A 21,282-nucleotide genomic window follows, 5' to 3' on the forward strand; every position below is an offset into this window, starting at 1 on the left:
TTCATTAATTTGACAAACATTATGCAATTTTACACCTTGTAAGATGTAAGATTGCATATGCAATCTTACAAAATGTATGTCTTTACAGGGGATTGTCCTAAACTTTAGAAAACCAAATGACTTAATGGAAAAAAGGTGGGGGGAAGACACAGTGTTGACCAATTGGTAGTTAAGCCCAGAGTAGAGGGTGCTTTAAACGTCTCACAGGGGGAACTGCTAGTCCCTGCCAACCTGCATCCACTACCATGGGATGGCTGCTGTGCAGATAGGGGCAGCAAGAGGCTCAGGCCACAGCGGATTCACACCCTGCAGGAGAACTGCACTGAAGCAGAGTGGAGAGCGATGGAAAGCAGAAGCTGACGACCGACCTACACTTTTAGTATGTGCTGCTGTTAGAGTGGCACCTCAGTGCAGGGCCCCTGTTTAGCCTTCACACTGAAGTGGCGTGACTAGCTTGTCTGAATGTTCCACAGTGCAAAATTCTGATCATTTTGCAAAGAAAGACGAGTTGAATGAGATGCATCCAGCTGCTTTCTGTCTTCCTCCCAAACCCTCCCCTGCTACCTTTTCACGAGCACCCCTACTGGCCAACCCCGGGAATACCCAAGAAAACATTTTGGTTCATGAAAGCTTCCTTGTAACATTGTGAAAACACAAGTACATCAGATTTGAGGAAGTACAGCCTGTGAATTCTTGTAATTTTTTTGCATAAATCACATCTTTTGTGATGTCCTTGTATTAAAAATTCCACTGAACCAGTTTCACAACCGCTGAAATGAGTCAAAGGTTCCTGTGTAAAAAAAATGATGCAGCTGTTAGACCCATATGCTAAGCTTGGCATGACAATGTTGTTGATATTTTCCTCAGTGTTGTCATTAGCGCTTAGTAAAGATCAAATACACATTTTCCAAACCATGGCAAAAACAGCTGGACTACTGTAGGTGTTTGTCAGCTGTAGTTAGTTTTTCTGCTCTGGTTTGCAGCCCATCAGAGAACAGTTAAACACTTCCTCTGACTAGATCCCAGCAGGGACATAAGATACTGCTGAATGTGGTAAATATGCAGTTATCTCTCTCTCTACCTCTCTTGCCCCATCTCTCGTTAAGCTCTACAGGGATAGGAGGATAGGAAAGTATGACCCTTGGGGTGTCTATGACGTTCTGAACCCTCCCATACTTGCACCCCCCCCCCCCCCCCCCCCCACCCTCACCCCATTTTTTTCAAAACTGTGCTAACTCTCCTCCAGGGGCCACTATACAGGTCTACGTACGTGTGAGTGTGTGGCTGTGTCTAAGTGTGCGTGTTAAGGGGGGTGCTGACTGAGGTCCTGGGTGGCTCACTAGAATTGCTGTGTGTGTCAGTTCCTGCAGGAAGCTAAAGTCCCCTGACACACACACACACACACACACACACACACACACACACACACACACACACACACACACACACACACACACACACACACACACACACCTATCTCAAACTCTTCCTACCATAAAAACATGCTGTCCTATATTCCCTTACTCAGCCACTCTTTCAATTTGGATTTTACTGTCAATTCCCTGTCCCGGCATCCTCTGCATCACATTTTCTCCATTTCACTGCATGATCTGCATGGTCTCTTCCTATCTGTCCCTCGTTTCTTTTTCTTTTCCTCTGTGTCTTTACCTGTCCCTTTATCTTTTGAGTGTTTATTTGGGATAACATTAGGATGGGTTTGCATGTGTTAGAGGGAGGGAGTGAGGAGCGATCATTACTGCCTATATCTTACTAAAGCAGATTAGAAAGGAAAAAAAAGGCCCTACTTCCTTTACTCCCTGAGAGATGGTGTTGACAAGGATGGGGTGAGAAAGCAGGGGACAGCGAAAAAACAAAGAGAGAAATATGCCTTCCTATCCTGCTTTTTAATTCATAAACTTCCACCCCTCTGCACTCTTTTTCCATCTCGCTCATTCTTTCTTTGACTTACTCTGGAAAATGTGTGTAGAGTTTGGAAAGACCCACTGGAGAGAAGGTGGGGGGAGTGTGAGGGTAACTTGAATAGCAATGAGTCAACTTATTCTCCCCTTTCCTACGTATCCCCCTCTTTTTTCCTTCTCTTTTCCCTGGCCTTTCTGCCCCAGAGTGCTCCTCAGATGCCAAAGGTGCCCCGATACCCCCTTTCCCTCCTTCCCTTCTGCCTCTGCCACACCTCAGTGGGACAAAAAAAAAAAAAAAAACATGTCCCCTTTCTCTCTGTTTCTTCTCTTGTTGCCTGGCTCTCCCAGTGTGCTGGAAGGAAATAAAAGCAGAGTGGCCAGGGATAGAGAAAGAAAATGAGTGACAACGTTGGAAAGAGTATGTAGCTGCAGTGGGTTTTTTCTTTTTTGCTTTGTAAGAGTCTGAGATCTTTGTGTGTTCAGTCTCAGGTAAAAGAAAAGAAATCTTCAATTAGTCAGGAGTGCACTTTAGGGTCACATGTTAATAATCTGTGTCACTGATGAACTTGTCCTCTTTCTCTTGAGTCATGTGTTCCTCAAATCATGTCTCCACTCTCACTTACACACACACACACACACACACACACACACACACACACACACACACACACACACACACACACACACACACACACTTACTGTGTTCACACAGACACTCAGCGCCACATACTGAAAGATCCAGTGAGTCATCATGGAAAAGATTTGTCAGGTCCCCAAGCTGAAACTGAGACCTTCTGCATTATTAGTCGGCTTTGTGTGAATGTGCGTTATTGCATGTGTTCATTTATGTGTGGCGACAAAGATATGACTGAACAGTGAAAATGTTACCTGCACCTGTCAGAGGACAGATCTGTGTCAATATTAGGAAAGCGTGTTTGAGCATAATCAAACAGTGCAGTTTCTGAATACATTTGTACAGATGGTGCATGGCTATTTTTTTTTATTGTTTTTGGTCAGAGTCAGAGGTTCAAACTGGAAAATTAAGGAAATTTTTAGCCTTTCTGAGGAAATCCCACCTCCTCAAAACAGTAGATGATACAGAAATGCCATTTTTAAGACCTAATTGAAGTGACTACTGAAGGAAACAAAGGATATCACTGACTGAAATATGATGGGGTGTGAAATATATATATTAGTGGGCCACCCATGCAACCAGAGCTAGCAACCAGCCGTCAGCCACAAAGTGATGGCCAACAAGATAATTGCTTTGTATGTGTTGGGGGCTTAATACACATCCTTCCATCCACCAGTTAGGACAAAGTGTGTGAGGAATGTCAGGAGGTGAGGTGATTTTTTTCTTTTTTGAAGTACAAAGGACGGACATAGAAGAGAGACTGCAAGCTGTATCACTTTTCTCCTGCTTCCTTGTAATAGCTTTATGATGGCCAGCGCTGAGAAAAACAGGACACTGGCCCTTCTCTCACTCTTTCTCTCTCTCTCGTTCTCTCCCCCTTTTCTCTTGCTTCCTCTCTCTCCCTCTTCCTCCATCACTCTCTCACCACTTTCCTCTGGAGGTCCATAATGTAGTTTTAATTTCCCTAAGGCTACCACAGGAAAACAGTTCTGTGCATGTGTGTGTGAACTCTTATTGTCTGCTTGTGACAGTGCACAGTGCATCTGTATTTTTGTCTGTTTTGCAGCAATGAGCCCTTTTCTGTGTAATTTGTGTTGGTGTGTATGTGCGCACCAAAAAAAAAAAAATTAAAATAAGTGAGCAGCTGTCAGTTTGTGAGCATGCGTTCCTGTTGATCTGTGTGAGTCTGTATCGCATGTCTGGCTGATTCTGTGTGTGTTTGTGTATACCCAGTGTACTGTGTGTTTGTAACAGTGTATTTGTGTGTCTTTGTTGCTTCCTTCCGTGACGTGAATACCTCTTTCATCATCCTGTTTCCAGACATTGGTGTTGGGTGCTGCTCTCCCTTACGGCAGCACATCCCAGGGGTGTGTGTGGGTCTGTGTGGGTGTGTGCATAAACATGTGTCGGTGTGTATTTGTGTGCGACTGGTACTCTGTGGTTCAGCAGATCTCCTCTGGGGTTGGGGGGTGTTGTATTGTAAACACACACACACACACACACACACACACACACACACACACACACACACACACACACACACACACACACGAAGACTATGGAGGGACATGAAGTGGGAGCTAAATGGGAGGAGGTGAGGCGAGAGAGATGAGCTTCTTAATATAGCCACCTAACATACACCCACCCACACACACACATACACACTCTAGGACTCACAAAAAGAAGAGGCAGAGGGTGAGAGAGGGGTGGGGGAGTGATTCTCCTGGGAAATAGAGAGCAGGCCTGTGTAGTTGTGTCCAGCTGCACCTGTTCAGTCTGTGTGTATCAGTGTGCACTTGAGTGTGCAATTATTGCCAAATGTGACCACCATTCTTTGTGTCTTTCTGGTTTTCCATATTTTGAGCTCAAATAGGTTCTAACCCACAGTCTATGTTTTGTAGTAGTGTGATAAAATGGCGTGTTTTCAGCCCCACTGGATCAATACCACACTTTAAGCACTACAAATTACACACTGACAGTTACATAAGTCTGGTAAAGTTAATATCACGGCACCACAAAATACAGGCTCCAACATGACCATGACCAGGTGTCACAGTGACTGACCAGCTCTACAAATTAGTTTTTGGCAAGAGTGAGGACAAAAAAAACAGATGCAGGATGTTTGGTCAATAGCTAAGAAAGCAGGAGAGTGGACATGCCCAGTCCCCTCAGGTCTCACATGAATAGCTGACCCTGTGCACATTACTTCAGATGCTTCACCAGTCTATCTGTCAGTCTTCTGCTCCACTCTCCCCTCACTTGTGAACAAGATACTTGAATTCCTCCACTTAGGGCGGCAACTCATTCCCAACCTGGAGTGGCCACTCCACTCTTTCCTGGTAGAGGACCCTGGCCTTGGACTTTGAGTTGCTAATTAGATCCTCGAAAACAAACCAGTTTTGAAAATGTGAAATAAGATTGCTCACTCGCTTGTTTCATAATTCCCGCCAGTCACCATCTCCTGTTACAGTGTTCTCACTCAAGTGTTCTCTGCATCACCTCTTATTGGCATTAATTTCCACCAGTCGCCAAACACAGCTCACCACCTACTGTAACAACATAAATATTAAATGGTACCATGAAACTAAATGGAGAAGACATCTCTAAAATGTTTAACACAAAATAACATAACTTAATAATTAATTAAGCTGGCTTTATCTTAGAATTGGGATCATAGAATTTCCTCTGAGAGGAAATTCGTTTCATAGCATATAACACGTTGGCACTGAAAACAAAACAAAAATAACTAATCAAAAAAGTACAGTATTTTGCAGAAAGCTTGGATGACTCCTGCAAAAGGCCTATTTAAGCATCAGGTACCTATATTTGTGGCTTGTTTTGTGCATGTTGAATTCTGACTAAAGTTATTAAAGATGTTGACTTTATGTCTGTGACTAATGAAGCAAATAATATTCACAGAGAACTTTGCTCTGTGAACTTGCGTTGAACCTGCTTAGTGGCTGCACAGGCTGTTGTGTTTTGGATACTCTTTATTGCATGCATGCATGCAAAAAAAATGACTAGAAATAACTGATTATTATTGAAGGTACCTTTCTGCAATGGACATTACCCATGTTCTGATTGCAGTGAGCAGTCTTCTCCCCATTGGGCACTCTAAACAGGTCTTGCCATGCATGTCTTACTTGAATCTCGTGGCTGTTTCTTTTAGCTCTTCTGAATGTGGTGATACCCAGCCTGGTATCAGGTGCCTGTGAATCGTGATCCAGTGTAGAGTGTGATGTGGAGTGAGTGAAAGCTTTGTATTGAAAATGTTGGATTTCTAAACATTTTCCTGGAAGCTTGATACACACTGTTTTTTCTTTCCCTCACCCTTTGATGCCTCTTTTAGGCATACATAGACAGAGGTAGATGTGTGCGTGCGTGCGTGTGTGTGTGTGTGTGTGTGTGTGTGTGTGTGTGCGCGCGCGCGTGTGTGTTTTATGCATGCTTGGCCGGCAGAAACGCATCTCTCTGAGCTGGAGTGTGTGTCCCAGACAGGCCACAGTACCATCTCCTGGCTGCCAAATCTAACACTTGAATAACTACCTTACCTTTGCAGTATTACAGTATGTTTTATTCCCCTTTAACTCCCTCTCTAACTCTGGCACGCTCTTTCAGTGCACTTCTATCACCCTGGGGCAGTTCAGGAACATTTCCCAGAGTTCATTAGTTCCCTAGTTTTCTTCCCACAGGATATATAGAGATGTAGGATGAACATGCTGACTGTGTGTGTTTGATTTTTGGTGTTCCAGTTTGTGTCTCGACTAGCATATCCTGGCAACTGCTTACAACAGTGCCAGAGTGAGCCTGTAGGACAGTGTGTCCACACTGAGTGTGCTTGGATCCATCGTTCTCTGTTTGTTTTATATCTATTTCTTCAAGGGGAGAGGGACTCAATTCTCTGTGTGTCTTTCTCTCTCCTATCTGGTATGTTTATGGCTTATTATCATTTAGCTCACTAATTACCTCAATGAAGTCATTTTAATGTGGTTAATGAGAGAAAACACACGCACAATCTAACAAATACACCCATGCTATGAAAACACACAACCATCCACACATACTCTTCTGTGAGCCTAACGAGTGGTGATTAGTGGGTCTCAGCTAGGCGTGGTTAGGCTGTGTAACATCATTCTGCACCATGGACGCTGCTAATTCACTTCGCTTTATCTAATTACCCAGGGTTCACATGAACATGCACGCACGCCTGCACACACACGCACACGCACGTACACACCAGTGCATTGCATACACACACCACCTGGATATATCTTTCCTGCAGATATGCAAAGTGACCTCATTATTCCTGAGGTATCCATTTATATATTTATATTTTTATCTGTTAATAAACAGCCCATTGTCCTTGGGTTACTGAGGCTGGTGGTTACAGCCAAGAATATTGCTTATTACCTTTCCTCAAGAGAGAGACAAGAAGTAGAAACATCTTTTCTTCCCATCCATACCTGGTGTTATGTGCTGTGACACAATCAGGCCTGTGAATGAAAATCATATTAAAAATGGCCCATAATAGTTCATATGAAACTGGGATATTACTGATGGAGGATTCATTGTCTCTGTGATGATATCCAGATACTTATAGGACAATATAGCAGGTGAGTCCACGTATTTAGAACCAATCATAGTGCTAGTTCTGTGGTGTATTTTCTTTACCCCACTCCTAACATACAACTAATACAGGTTTAATTTTTTGGTTGTGTTAATGCCTGTTGATGCAAGTTTGCAATAATAGCTAAGAAAGCAAAAATATAGATAATTTTTAGTGATAGAGACATGCTGGTTAAGATGCCATAGTGACATTTAAGCACAAAGTCTGTATTGATGCCCAGATGAGGTAGCTGGAATGCTAAAGAGGCTCAAATTTTGTTTCCCGCAGACCCAAACACTGGGTTTAAATCCAATCTTTAGGTACCCAGAATGCAGCTGGTGTTCCATTCAACTAGCTAGTTAATTTCATTTAATTGCATTCACTGTATCCCAGGTGTGATTCAGTCCCTCATTATATGGCGAGAATAAAAATCAGCAGGGTTCTGCGACTGATAGAAAACTACCTTTTATAAAACACAGATTGTACATTTTAGTGGGAAAATTGGCATTTTTCATATTTTCTGTGGTTAAACTGCAGGACAAGATCTGGAATTATTGCAAGCCTCTGTGGATGACATAAGAATAAAACAGGGTGTCTGTGCTTGGGATTGGAAGGTTTGTGTTTGTGTGCGTATGTGGTGTGATTTAGAAAAAGAATGTGTAGTTATTCCTGGCAAAGAGACCGTCTGTGACTCAGAGATAATGGTTCTCAGTAGAGTGAGTGTGTTCATATGTGTGCATTTGTGTGTCTATAAGTGACTACAACTATATCACAGTATGTGTGTGTTCGTGTGCGTGCATGCGTGCATGCGTGTGTGCGTGCCATAGAAAATGCAAGTGGATGGCATACAGATGCTATTTGCGAGGGACCACTGTCATACTATTCAATCAATACCCTAGTGCGCACACACTCACACACACATATATCTCTCCGTGTACCCTAAGCACCCCATGGGAGTTGCCTGCTTTCATTAAGCAGGGCTGCTGCTGCTTTGTGGTGTGATTGGGGTGGAGTATCTTAGAGAAGGAGAAAGGTGGTGTGCGAGTGTTTTAAGAACTAAGTGAAAAATGACAAAGAGGAAAAAAAGAAAAAAAGATCAAGAGTAAAGTAACACAGTGCAGTTACCTTGGAAAATGCTCTACTTGCTTCCATTGATCATTTTTGGGTTGGAAAAACTTTTGTAAATACATTAAAGAACATTTTCTGCTAAATTAGTATAAAATTGAATAGAACGTTGTCATTAGGGATGCGCCGATCCGATATTCAGTATCGGTATCGGTCCGATACTGGCCTAAATTACTGCATCGGATATGGGAAAGAAATAAAAAATGTAATCCGATACATTAAATAACGTTTCACTCACATTAGCTGCATTACAGTGCTCCGTCGTCTTCTTCTTCTTGTGGATTTGCGGTTGACCAAACCAGCTTAGAGCTGCATTACCACCACCTACTGGAATGGAGTGGATCAGCAAATAACCCCCTCAGTTCTCCGTCGCTGCGACGGATTCCCTTGGACACTGAGCGATCATCGCTGACATGTTTTTCTACGCCTCCGCCGCTCTCTGCCTTGTTTGTGTTGTGCTCGCTGTGCTGGCAATCAGCTGTTATTTTTTTTCTCTACTTCAGCTCCCGGACATACTGCTAGCGAGTGCAGCTATTAGCACTGGTGACCGTCTGGTACAGAAGAACCCCATCCCCGTCAAAATATTTTTGATGCTTTAATCCCTGATTTGTGACTAAATATAGACCTGCAGTAGAAACGTATTTAGGAGAATGCGTGTGAATATAAAGCATTACAAGATTACGCTCACATAGCCCCCAGTTTTTCAACATAAACACTGATGACGCAACAGCAGCAATCAGCTGATTTACCTGCAGTCTGTCTGCACAAGCGCAAAGAGGCAGAGCCGGCGAGCTCAGATGGAGCAGAAGGAAATGTTTTTCTAGAGTCCAAAAAAAGCCTTTTCGTCCCTGTAACCTCCATTAAACCTTTACTGGGAAACAGCTTGAGGTCCTTCATCAACCACCTAATCAGTAAGTGAAGAAAAGAGAACTTTGTAGCTGCTCCATCCACCCTGTTTGTTTCACACAGGGAAAAACTGGTGATAGTTATTGTTGTAAGTATGTAAAGTTTATTTATATAGCATTTTTCACAGACAGAAAGAAGCTGTACAATAATTAAAACACAATCCCCCCCCCCCCCCCCCCCCAGGAAAACACTATGTTAAAAACATAATAACATTACCATATTAAAAAGAAAAATAATAAAAATAAAGTCAGAAACCAGAAAGCCTGGTTAAACAGAAAAGTTTTCAACTATTTTTTAAATGATGCCACAGAGTCAGCTAAATGGAACTGGAGTGGTAAACAGTTCCAGAGCTTTGGTGCCACTGCCTAAAAAAATCTTTGTCCGCCCTGGTCCTTAGTCTTGTATGTGGGACAACTAAAAGACTTTGATTTTGTTGTGTGAGAGACTGTTGACTTCTTCTTTTTTTTAATTTTAATGTTTTTAAATGCCTGGATCAATTTTAAGTATCGGATTTATATCGGTATCGGCCGATATCCAAATGTAACTTATCGGTATCGGTATCGGACATAAAAAATTGGTATCGTGCCATCCCTAGTTGTCATAAATGCCACTTTTAAACCACTGTAGCTTCATTGTGGAGTCAATAAAACAACAATTTGCTGCTTTTGTAGATCTCAGACAGCGTAAAAAATAAAGATTGCTGTGTTCACTTACTGCTTACTGAGAATTTGCAGTTTTAGACTGGCCTTTTTACTAGCAATATTACAGTCATTGCAAAACTGTACAAAATGTACACAAAGTGACACACACACACACACACACACACACACTGGCCAAGCCAGGAGGTCTGCTTGAGAGTGGTAATGATTATAACAGGAGCACACAGCGACAGCGCACTCTTTGAAGCCCACCCTCATCAAATTCTCTCCGTAAGAGAAGTCGTAATTATGGGGTGGGCGGGTAGCAGAGGACTATACCGATCCATGTGTAAACTGAACCACCTCGCCTCCTGGCCCCTCTCGTCCCTTTATCTTCATCTGTTCTGACACCCATCTCTCTCTTTATCTCACTGCACAGTATTTGGGGGCAAAACACCAAAAAAAAACAAAACAAAAAACCTGTAGTGAAAGAGAAAATAAGCAAGTGATGAGGAAAGAGGGGTGCAAATCTCTCTTTTCTCTGTTGCTATGACAGCAGGTTGTGTTGGCATGCACTGGAGTTGGCTCTGCCCTCACCTCTGGCATCAGGGAACCCTAGGGATTGTGTGCACATTGTATGTAGTATGTGTATATTTGCTTTCTGCAAAAAATATGCATGTGATACTTCACTCCAAATAATATATATGAAAAAGTTTGCTTCAGTATAAAATGAATTGAGATGCCTTTTATACGAGTGAGAAGCCTGCGTCTTTTTTTATTTGCTTTCTACAAATTTTCCAAAACAGTGGTATGGATTTTGCATGTGAAAAACTGAAATGACAGCTCTAAAAATTCACATTCACTGGTGATATCTGGAGTTGTGTCTGCCAGCGCATACATTTAAATTCCAGCATGCACACAAGTATGTGTTTGTATGGAAGTGTATTTATTTACATAACCCCTTTGTATGCTTCTGATATGTCTGCATTTATGCGTACGTATATGCACAATGAGCCGTGTCGCGTGTATGTGTGCCTACTCGGGATGCGGGTGTGTGCATGTGAGCGTGCACGTGTGTTTTGTCAGCCAAGGGGCTGTTTTCGCTCCCTGGCCAGACGGCGCTCTCACCACTGGACAGATGGCCAACACCCTCCCTCACTTCTTCCCAGTCCCTTCATCTATTCCTCCATCTCTCCCTCCATCACTGTCTTCCTCTCCTGCATCCCCCCAAACACCACATCACCTCATTCCCCACCTCCCAGCATCCCTTCATCCCTTCATCCCTCTTTCCCATCGTACCTCTCCCATAATAAATCAGAGTGGTATGGTGCTTTTGTGCCGTATTCAGTTTTCACTTTCCCCTCACAGGTATTCTCTCTTACACCCATACTTTAGTTAGTTCTTTGACTTTTTCTGTTACTGGACATAAAATAACAGTGGAAAAAAAACTGTCATGCTGTGTAATTGTACCTGCTCACACATGCTAATGCTGACCTGGCAACTAAGTTTTGATGGTCAGACTTTTTCTAATAGAAAAAACCTGAAATTAAGTGCCAAGAATAGGAAATTATAACAGAGCAGTGCCTTTCTATCGCTTATGCACTTTAAATGATGTTTCAAGCTCCTAATGGACAAAACTGACTTGGAGCTTAATCATTTTGACCTGTAGTTGCACTCTCTTAAAATAAGCCTATTTTTCATTAGTCATGGAGCTTATTGATTCTCTATTGGACAGCTCTTCAAATTCAGAAACAGAGATTTAACTTTTCTCAGGCTCTGCCTTTATAAGGTTCATGAACTGTCTACAGCCAGTCTGATACAAGGAATACATGTCATTGAATTACTCAAAAGTTTTTCAGATTCGTTATTAAACATTGCTCTTAATCTCAGGGCATCCCTGCTGGTTATCGTTTTTTCTGGCCTCTTTGCATCATTCATCATATTTGCTGAATGAGTTGTTGATTGATTGTATTTTCTTCTTCTGGTACACTGGGTTACATAAGTGTTTTATGGGACTGTTTTCTTCTTCTCCTCCTTTCCTTTCCTCTCCTCTCCTCTATCATCTCTCAAGCCAAGTGTCTTCAGTGTTGGTCCTATTGGATCCTCAGCGTTTATAATGTGATAATAAGGTGTGAAAATGGAGACACAATGGAGCAGTGAGGATTGGGCTGAAGAAGCCTTCCACTGGTCCCTTCTCACACTCCGCTGTCTGCTACCAGGACACACACATTCACACACTTTATGTCACATGCTAAAGTGATAATTCACACACACAATATACAGTAATTATGTAGGGCTAATGGTTGTAATGTATACCTTTTTCAAGTAGGTGCACCTTAATTTTTTTTTCACAGAAACCTTTGAGGCTGCAATAAATGATAAACAGTTATGACTTTAACCATGTCTGTGTTGTGTTATTACAGAGACTATGCTGTCACACACTAGAGGACAGTGAATATGTAAATGGGATCATATTGGGTGACACAAAGATCAACCTAAGTGCACAATGATCCACATTACGGGAAGCTCTCTCAAAATGTGTAGATAGTAACAAAAGACAAACCTATGTTGTGTTTATCCATAGAAGTACCAGCATCTGACAGAGAGGCTGAACCCAAAGACGGTCAGGGGGCTGGTGCTGAAGATGGAGAACAAGAGGAGCACGATGACCGTGAAGACAGAGATCATGATGACGACTTAGATGACGAGTCCATCTTTACCTGTGACAACTGTCAACAGGACTTTGACTGTCTGGCTGAGCTCACTGAACACAGAACCAACCACTGCCCAGCTGGTAAGATTGTTAATGCGATTTTGTATTTTAACTGTCCAGGGTCTCATAGCTGTACAGTAGTAATCTTTATCACAAAACGATTAATGCGGTGCAGGGCAATGTCTTTGTGATATGTCAAAGATACCTGAAGATAGTGCACTTAATCCTCGACATCATGCCAACCAGGACCTAATTAAAACTCATTTATCATATTACATCAACATATCGGTTGTACATTTAAAAGTGCTGCATGGTTTCCAGCAGGAAGGGGTGCTGTGCTTTCAGATTAAGATACAGATCAAACTGTTGAGTTGCATCATGAAGAATCACCAATCTTGGTGGCACAGGTCCTGCACTGTTTCTGAATACCTATAGCTATACCAATCAGACCTACCCATAGCCTATGTCCCACAGACACACACACACACACACACACACACACACACACACACACACACACGCACACACGCACACAAAGGCCGTTATTAGTAATGGTGTAATTAATGGAGGAGTTGAAAGGAATGCAGCGGGGGCATCTGGTTCCTCCAGATTAATCCAAACACTCCCTTAACAGGCCAACACACAAATACACACTTACTTTCTTGCTACTGCAAGGCAGTCTCCCCTTGGCGTCTATGGGTATGTGTGTTTACTTTTGATAGGGGGATGATGGAATAGGGAGGGGTAGTGGAGGGCTTTGTTTAAACTGGTAGAGATGGTGTTTCCAGAGAGTGTGTAATGTAGATGGTAAGACCCCTGCCTCATCTACCTCTTATTCACCCGCTGGTTTGACATGCATTCCCACTAGAATTTCACCTAGTGCAGGGTCTCACATACAGGTTAGGAAGTTGCAATAACACAAACACAGTGTTTTGTTTACTTATATTAGTGTAGTGCAATAGAAAATATGTAAAAAGATGTGAGCACGGGCAAATGACAGAGGTCCCTGTTTTTCCTCGTTCTCTGCTTGCCTCCGTGAGGTAACAATAATCTCACACTGGCATTCATTCAAAAACACATTTTAAAGTCGAAGTCAACGCTGAAGACACACATTCATTTACATGTCCACGTCAGGTCACATTCAGACACACAGCGTACACACTCAGAGTATCACACAGCCAGAAGCTCAGGGCTGCTGTCAGAGCACGGGATGTGGCCTGCGATTTCAGCAGAGGAGTCTGGGGAGGGTTACATGTTGCTGAGCGAGAAAGCTGAGGGAGGAAGGGGAGGGTGAGAGGTAGCACAGACGAAAGAAATGAAATGAAATAATAAAACATGTTTTTCCCTGGAGAAAGAGCGGTTGAGATTGCACAGTAATCCCATGGCTTGGCGGGATGTGTGTGCACTTACGTGCGGGGTTTTGTGCATGTGTGTTACTTTGTGTTGGTATGTGACGTTGTGTATAAAGCTGTATATGTTTATTTGTCTTATGTGTGTGCAAGTGAGCATGCAGAAGAGTGTATGTGTGCATGAAGTTCGTGGTGGGACCACAGCTCTCTGGTTATTATTGAGGAGAAGGCTAAATGAAGAATAAAGAGTCCTTTTGAATTCTCTGGTGGAGACCCGAGGGAGTCAGAGCATGGGACTTACACACGCACACATATATAAAACAAAGACTACTGGGAATAAACAAACGCCACTCTGAATATGCATGAAAGATGTAATGTGTTCATGCATTTTGTAGTTTGATGTAGTTTGATGTTTGTCCCCAAGCAGGAACCATACAGCTCAGACATCAGCCATCTTGGTTGAGGGTGACAGATGGGACCATCTTGCCAGAAGTAGTAGCTATGATGTTAGCTTGCTGTTAGCTTTGCATCAGCATGAAAAAAAAAACAGTGATTTTTAAAAAAATGTTTTAACCATGTCAGATAAAGAAGACAAAGATCAAAATACACATAGAAGACCAAACCCAAAATTAGTCACTCAGCATTTATCTTTGAGAAATCACTGGATATGTGACACACCTCGCTCTTGATAGAGAATTTAATGTCCTGTAGGTAGAATAGACTAGAAATATAGTTTTTGTGGGCTTCAACACAAAGTGCAACTTCAAAACCAGAAAGAGAAAAGGGGACAAATGCAGCTTAAAGCAACGGAAGGGGAATGTTTGAATCGGCCATTCTTCGAAATCGTACAAATTTCTCAAAGCGTGTCAATTCTTGGTTAAACTCTATTATTATATTTCCTTAAATAAAAACATTACAGAATTAAATGTTGAGTCTCCTTAAATGAATGGTAGCACAGTTGCCACAAACATTTAAAGGCTACTGCCCAAATGCTGGTCAGGGAAAAGCTAAATGGTAATGGTAAATGACCTGGTTCTTCTATTTCTACTCTACCTCTACACTCAAAGCCACAAATAGGAATTCATTCTGTTCCACGTCTCTGAATCTCTGCCACATGACATTTTAACGTTTCAGACTTCAGTTCCAGTCTTTCCAAAGTTTTGTTTTGTTTTCAACAATGTCAAATATCAATTATTGAATAATATTTTGTGTACCTTTTGTGGTTTCAGGTTCTAGCTTGAGAACAGTGGTTAGTTCTCTGCAAAAAAACAAAACAAAACACACACACACACACACACACACACTCACACACAGAGTGGTATCTGTAATGCTAACTATACTTTTGTAGCAAATGGGTCCCAGGCTAGCAGCTAGCTGCTGCTGTAACACTGAATGGGTCCCAGGTGCGAGAGTGAAGCACCAAGTAATTCAGTGCCACTCTAGCAGAAGGCCTATAAAGAGGCACCATTAATTTGAGTGGAAATTGGACAAACACACGCGCGCACACACAGTGGCACAGATCAATGACACATAAATGTGTATTCACCCACTCAAACACATACCCACAGACCCCACACATCTGGTCAATGTAATGCCACATTAATGTGCATGAGCCCGATAGCTCAGCTGGTTGTGTGTGTGTGATGAAGATTACGTGCCTCGATTACAATACTGTTGTTATTCTGTTTCACTGCAGGATTAAGCCACTGTGACGGCTTTGCTCTTTGAATTGTGGATAAGATGTGCAGCGTGTGTGTGTGTGTTTCAACGGATACTGTCATTTCTTTCAGCGGGCCCTGTAATTATGTTGTTGCATCTAGTTAGTGAGCATATAGTTGTGATGATATTGTTATTACCAGTAGTAACACTCAGTCTCTATGATGAATTTCTTTACTGCAAAAAAAAGTAGCTGTGACACCATTTTATTTAAGCACTTTATTGTTTTATTTTCATGATAGTACTGCTTGATATTCTGAACTCTTCCACATGGTTTAGTGGCTCTGGGTAAACTTGCTTGCTGAGGTGTATATAGTGTGTGATATTTTTATGTGTGCTGTGTGTCTACTACTTTTAGTACATGTGGGTCTATATCCTGTGTGTGTACAGTATGCGAGAGGGACAGACTGAGAGCATGAGTCGGGGGAGTGTTGATGGGTCTCAGTAGGAGTCAGAATGTGGAGCAGAGGCTCCCTGAGGAGAAGAGGAGCAGAAAAAAAAAGCCTCCTACAGATCAAATGGAGAACATTCTCTGGCCTTGCTCTGCCACATGAACACACAGACACAGACACAAGCAGACACCCACATCCTATTAAGGAAACCCAAAAGCTGTCTTGCAGGCCACCACATTCCAAGGTTCAGTCAATGTGATGTGCTTAGAGATTAAAACTGCTATGAAGGCCTTGTGTTTGTGTGGCCACTGTCTATTAAGATACATGTAGAAAAAAGCTCCCTAGCACGCGCACACACACACACACACACACACACACACACACACACACACACAGTCGACAACATCCACACTCATGCTAGGTGTGAGTGAGAAGTGTTAGAGGGCGAGAGATTGTTAAAGATGTCAGTAAAAACCACTTGAGGGAGAGGAGGAAGTGTTGAGAAGGTAGGTACCAAGTAAACGAGGGAGCTGTCAGTCAAGGCAGGGGGGTGGAAACTGGCGCTGTCAGTGACAAATAGCAAGTCATTAACCCAGCTAGTTGCTTCTGAGATGGTGAGATGATGTGGGTGGAAAATGGTGTATGTGTGCGTGCGTGTACATGCAGGAAGAGAGCTGGATACTGCGCATATTCTTTCTGAAGGTATTTGTGAGGTCTCTGGTAATTGAGCACATACAGCTGCACTCTTGTCTATTCTTTTTCCTCTCTCGGCGGGGGTGAGCAGAGATTTCCAGGGAGCCTGTCTAGCTGGGAGGGAGCAGGAGACAAAGAAGGAAATAAGGGAGGAAAAGGAGAGAACTGGGAAGGATTCATGAGGGACTAAATGAAGACAGGTGAAAAAGAGGGGTGGAAAGTGGAGGGAAAACTTAATACATGCAATGCAGAGGGGAAGGAAAAGAGAGGGGTAAGGGAAGAGGAAGAGGAGAACATCATGAAGCAGGGAGGAGAGTGTGTCTGTTAGTGCATGGGCCCTTGGGTGACTGGTTTGCCTCCCGCGGGACGTCTTCCCACAACTAAGCTCTCACCGTCTGTTGTAACCCGCTGTCACAAACACACACGCAGAGGAACACCCTCTCGAGCACAGAGAAGCACATGCACCTCGCTGCGTCTGTCGTCAGGATAGCAGCTGAGTCTTGTGAGGCCAAGACTCTTATTAAAACCACAGATCACTTTCTACAAGATAGGGAGAAGAAGGAGGGGTGTAATGTAAAACAAAATTACCGCCTCATGCTCTCCGGCATGACGCTTACTGTGTTTGTAGTCCAGTAGCTGCTGTTGATTGACCAAATATCATAGTTGTTCCACTCATTTCATGACCCCCCCCCCCAAAAAAAAAATTGTCTTCCATAGTCTTAGCTCCAGTCCTTTACTTCTCCCTCCCTCTTGCCCTCTTCTTCACCATGTGCCCCCTTCTCTCTTTCTACCCCCCCCCCCCCACACACACACACACACACACACACACTCTCTCTTCCCTCCCTCCTTTCTTCCCCCTCCTCTCCTTCCCTCTGTGTGTCTGTACCCGGGGGTGGCCCGAAGATTCCTGTGCTAAGCCCTTGGCATACATACAAGTGCACAGCGCACACACAGACACAGCTGGCTGCCGCTCAGGTTTTCCAGGGAGAGAGCAGGAGCCCGGCACCAGAGGAGAGGGGGATGGAGGGAGGAGAGCAGCAGAAGCAGAAAGAGGGGGAGGCGGGGTGGGGTGGGGGGGTACAACATGCAGAGAGGTAGAGGGAGGGATAGAGGGATAGCAGGGAGGGGGTGAGACGGAGAAGGGTTGTTGTGAAGTCATTTTTCATCACAGGGTTCATTTTTCACTGCAGAGTTCTCCCACTCTCTACATCGCTCTATTTCTCTTTATCTGTCCTCTCCTCCTCCTGTTCCCCTCCCTTGATCCCACTTTGTCTCTCTTTATCTTCCCTTTTTCCTCTTTTTCCCTATCTCTCTCCCTCCTCTTTCCCTCACCCCTCTCCCTTTCTCTCTCCCTCTTGCCTAAACTCTTTCCATCCTCTCTCTGTCTCCGTCTCTCTCTCTTTCAGCCTAGTTTCTCCTTTATGAAATATGGATGGGAGCAGTTTTGGGCGCGCTGAGAGGTTTGCAGTCGGAGGGAGGGATGGAACTTGGGAACTGGCAAGGGAAGGAGGGAGGGAGAGACAGAGAGAAGGAGGGAGGGATGGAGCTCGTGTCTCAGCAGACATGCCTTGTGCATGCACCTAAACACCTCACTGAGCAATCTGTCAACATGTCAGCAACACATGTTTGGTAAAAAAGAGAGAGAGCAGTTGGAAGGAGAGAGGAGAGGAAAAAAATCTCTCCCCCTCCAGTGGGAGTAATGGCTCCCACCAGGGCTCTGGAAATGCTTTGAATTCAGCAGATTTCTATTGCGGGGTCCTCCCCCGGGGGCGTCTTTTACAATGCCTGCATCTCAGAAATTTGAGCCCGAGGACCCCTGGGGGCTTCCTTTCATAATGCCTGAAAATGTAGGGTTATATTGTGTGCTCTTCCCCATGGGGCTTTTATTAATACCTGTATTCACTGCCACTGGAAATTACACAGGCGGCGCTGCAGGGGCCCTCACTCGCTCCAGGAAGGGAGAAAGACTCTGCAGGGACGTTTTCTCTCTTCCCCTCTCTCTTTTCTTCCCTTCTTTCCCCCCCTTTCCCCCCTCTTCCACCTCTTCCTCCTCCTCCTCCCTCTCCTCCTACTTTGACTCTCTTCCCTTTTTTCTTACTTAATGCAAGAGTGAAAAAGAAGAATTTGCCAAAGGACACAAGAAAGTGTGTTGTGTGTGTGTTGGCACCAGCTAACCCCCTTGTATTCAGCCCTACTTTGCTCTGAGGAAAAGAAACACTCGATTAAAAATGTAACTTCCTTCTTCCCCTCTTCTATCTCTCTCATCTCTCCTTTCTCTCTGTCCTTGTGTGACTGTGTGTAGATCTTGCAGAGAGTAAATATTTGTGTGTGTGTGTGTGTGTGTGTGTGTGCACTTGTGTGTGCATGTAAAATGGAAATGCTTAAATCTATAGTCCAGTACAGTGTGTCTGATTTTGCTCACTGTTTAAGGCATGGAAACAGAGATGACTGCTTCTGTCTCCAAACATTCATTAGAATTCTTCAGCCAAAGGGTTTACAGCTTCTATGTGTGTGTGTGTGTGTGTTTGTGTATGCATTTATTGATCAAATATTTACACAGCAAGATTATAGAAATATACATTTACATATCTCTGAATAAATATTATTTGTTGGGTCTCTGCAGTCAAGGCAGTTTAGATTTCACCTCTGAAAGCCATGTCTTTTTCATTCTTAAGTGGACATTGCATTTCATTCAGAATAAGAAGGTCCTCTGTCTGTGACCAGTACAACTTTAAACAGGTGTTACTCGGGGTAATGTTTGACTTTTAGTATCAGGTTTTGTGCACTGAAGTATTTGTCACAGTAAGACATATTGTGGAGCTGAGAGAATTAAATTTTACTAACTTCACTTAATTTGACTTAATCTGTGATTATACATCAGATAATCTAGTGCTTCTAGTTGATAGTGATTGCACCTTGTGTCTTGAGTATGACTTTTTTTTTTAGTAGATGCATATGAACAGAACTTAATCACAAAGTAGAAGTGAAAGCAAGGCAGAGATTAGCTGTCACTCCCATGGAAAACTCTGAGGAAAGGGCCCACAGGTAGATGTTAAGGTTGGTGTGGGGTGTGACCTCTGTAGGTAGCTTTTGCAGCAGGGAATGAGCAGTATGTTTAACTGTGTAATTGGACCACCCAATTGGAGACAGCAGGCTCAGTTTAAACATTAGCACATTAATAGGATGGCACCACTTGACTTTGAATCCACTACTTGAGCTGGCTTACAGCTCGTTCATTCCTTTCTTGGTGAGTAATGATATCGCCACACTTTGTTGGTGGATGGTCGTGGGATATGGAGCTTAGACCTTTTTTAAACTGTCTAGTGGTGTATGGTGAAGATGTAAAGCAGGGTGTAAAATATAATAATATAATACTAAAGCTACTTTCTGCTGCTCCCTTAATCACAAGGGATCGCCACTGCAGGAAGCTCTATGTGTTTTATTTGGCAGATTTTTATGCCGGATGCCCTTCCTGATGCAACCCCCCAAGGGATTTGTGTCTCCTCCTGGGATCAAACTGGGAATCTTTCACTTACCAGGTGAATGTGTAAACCAAAATTGCATATATAATACTAAATTATGCAAAATTAGTTAAAAAAAAGGACTATCCTGAAATACTCATCTTAAAATATTTGACTGTCTTTCACCTTGTGCACTTCCTGCTGCACAATCCTGAAATACTTAAGCACATGGCATTATGGAGCTGGTTGTCCTCAGTGATGGTGCTACACCAAAATTGCATAAAATCAATGGTTCATTGGTCAAACTTTCACTATTTCCACTATCTCTGTGTGGAGGTTTTTTGTAAACATAGCAAACAAAAACAAGAATATGTAATTGATTTTTTTTTGCTTCCCACACTAAAATCCTTTAGACCGCAAACCCATATCTAAGTTTTTTGAAATCCTTACTCCCCAATTTGTGGGTTTGTTTGTGTTTATGTTTAAGTATAATTGTGTTTCGGTTTGGGCTGTGCAGTTTTCTTTGCAAGCGGGTACCCGACGTGTACTGTATATACCACATGTATTTCTTTTGTGTAAGTATCTCCATATATTTATATACGTGTGTGTTTTCATGTCTCTATCCATGTGTCACTCTGTGTGTGGACGTTAGGATAGAGTTATCATGGGGCCATGTGGGGGCCTCCTCCATATATGCGTATGTGGGGGGATGTCTGGATAATGAGGAACAGGCCATTCCATTGGATCTGTGCACCCCTGCCAACAACCAGGACCCCCCCCCCCCCCCCCCCCCCCCCCCCCCCCCTGACACCTGGGACTTTTTTCCTTTTCCTGCTCCCTCACTGCTTCTTCTTTCTCTCTTCCCAAGTGGAACATGCCACTTTCTTCCATTTGCTACATCTCCCTTCTCTCTCTCTCTCACTCCACTTTTGCTGTTTTTTCATTATTTGTCATTATCATCAACCTCAACTCTCTCCTCTCCTCTCCTCTCCTCTCCTCTCCTCTCCTCTCCTCTCCTCTCCTCTCCTCTCCTCTCCTCTCCTCTCCTCTCTCTTTCTTAGCGCACACAGACCACAGTGTCTCGCTCCTTTCCTCCCTCCCTCCTTGCCGTCCCTCCCTGCTGAGTTCTC

At 43.3% G+C, this 21,282-nt stretch overlaps 1 protein-coding gene across 4 annotated transcripts in view; it reads left to right on the forward strand.

The window, feature by feature from the left end:
- znf423 (zinc finger protein 423) overlaps positions 1–21,282 on the forward strand; it is a 141,067-nt gene that overhangs the window by 23,028 nt on the left and 96,757 nt on the right. For all 4 annotated transcript variants that reach the window (XM_030732007.1, XM_030732008.1, XM_030732009.1 and 1 more), the window contains one exon: positions 12,413–12,622. In XM_030732007.1, the coding sequence (XP_030587867.1) occupies positions 12,413–12,622 (210 nt within the window). The remainder of the gene's footprint in view (positions 1–12,412; positions 12,623–21,282) is intronic.

The sequence above is a fragment of the Archocentrus centrarchus genome, chromosome 6 (assembly GCF_007364275.1).
Source record: "Archocentrus centrarchus isolate MPI-CPG fArcCen1 chromosome 6, fArcCen1, whole genome shotgun sequence".
Taxonomy (NCBI): Eukaryota; Metazoa; Chordata; class Actinopteri; order Cichliformes; family Cichlidae; genus Archocentrus; species Archocentrus centrarchus.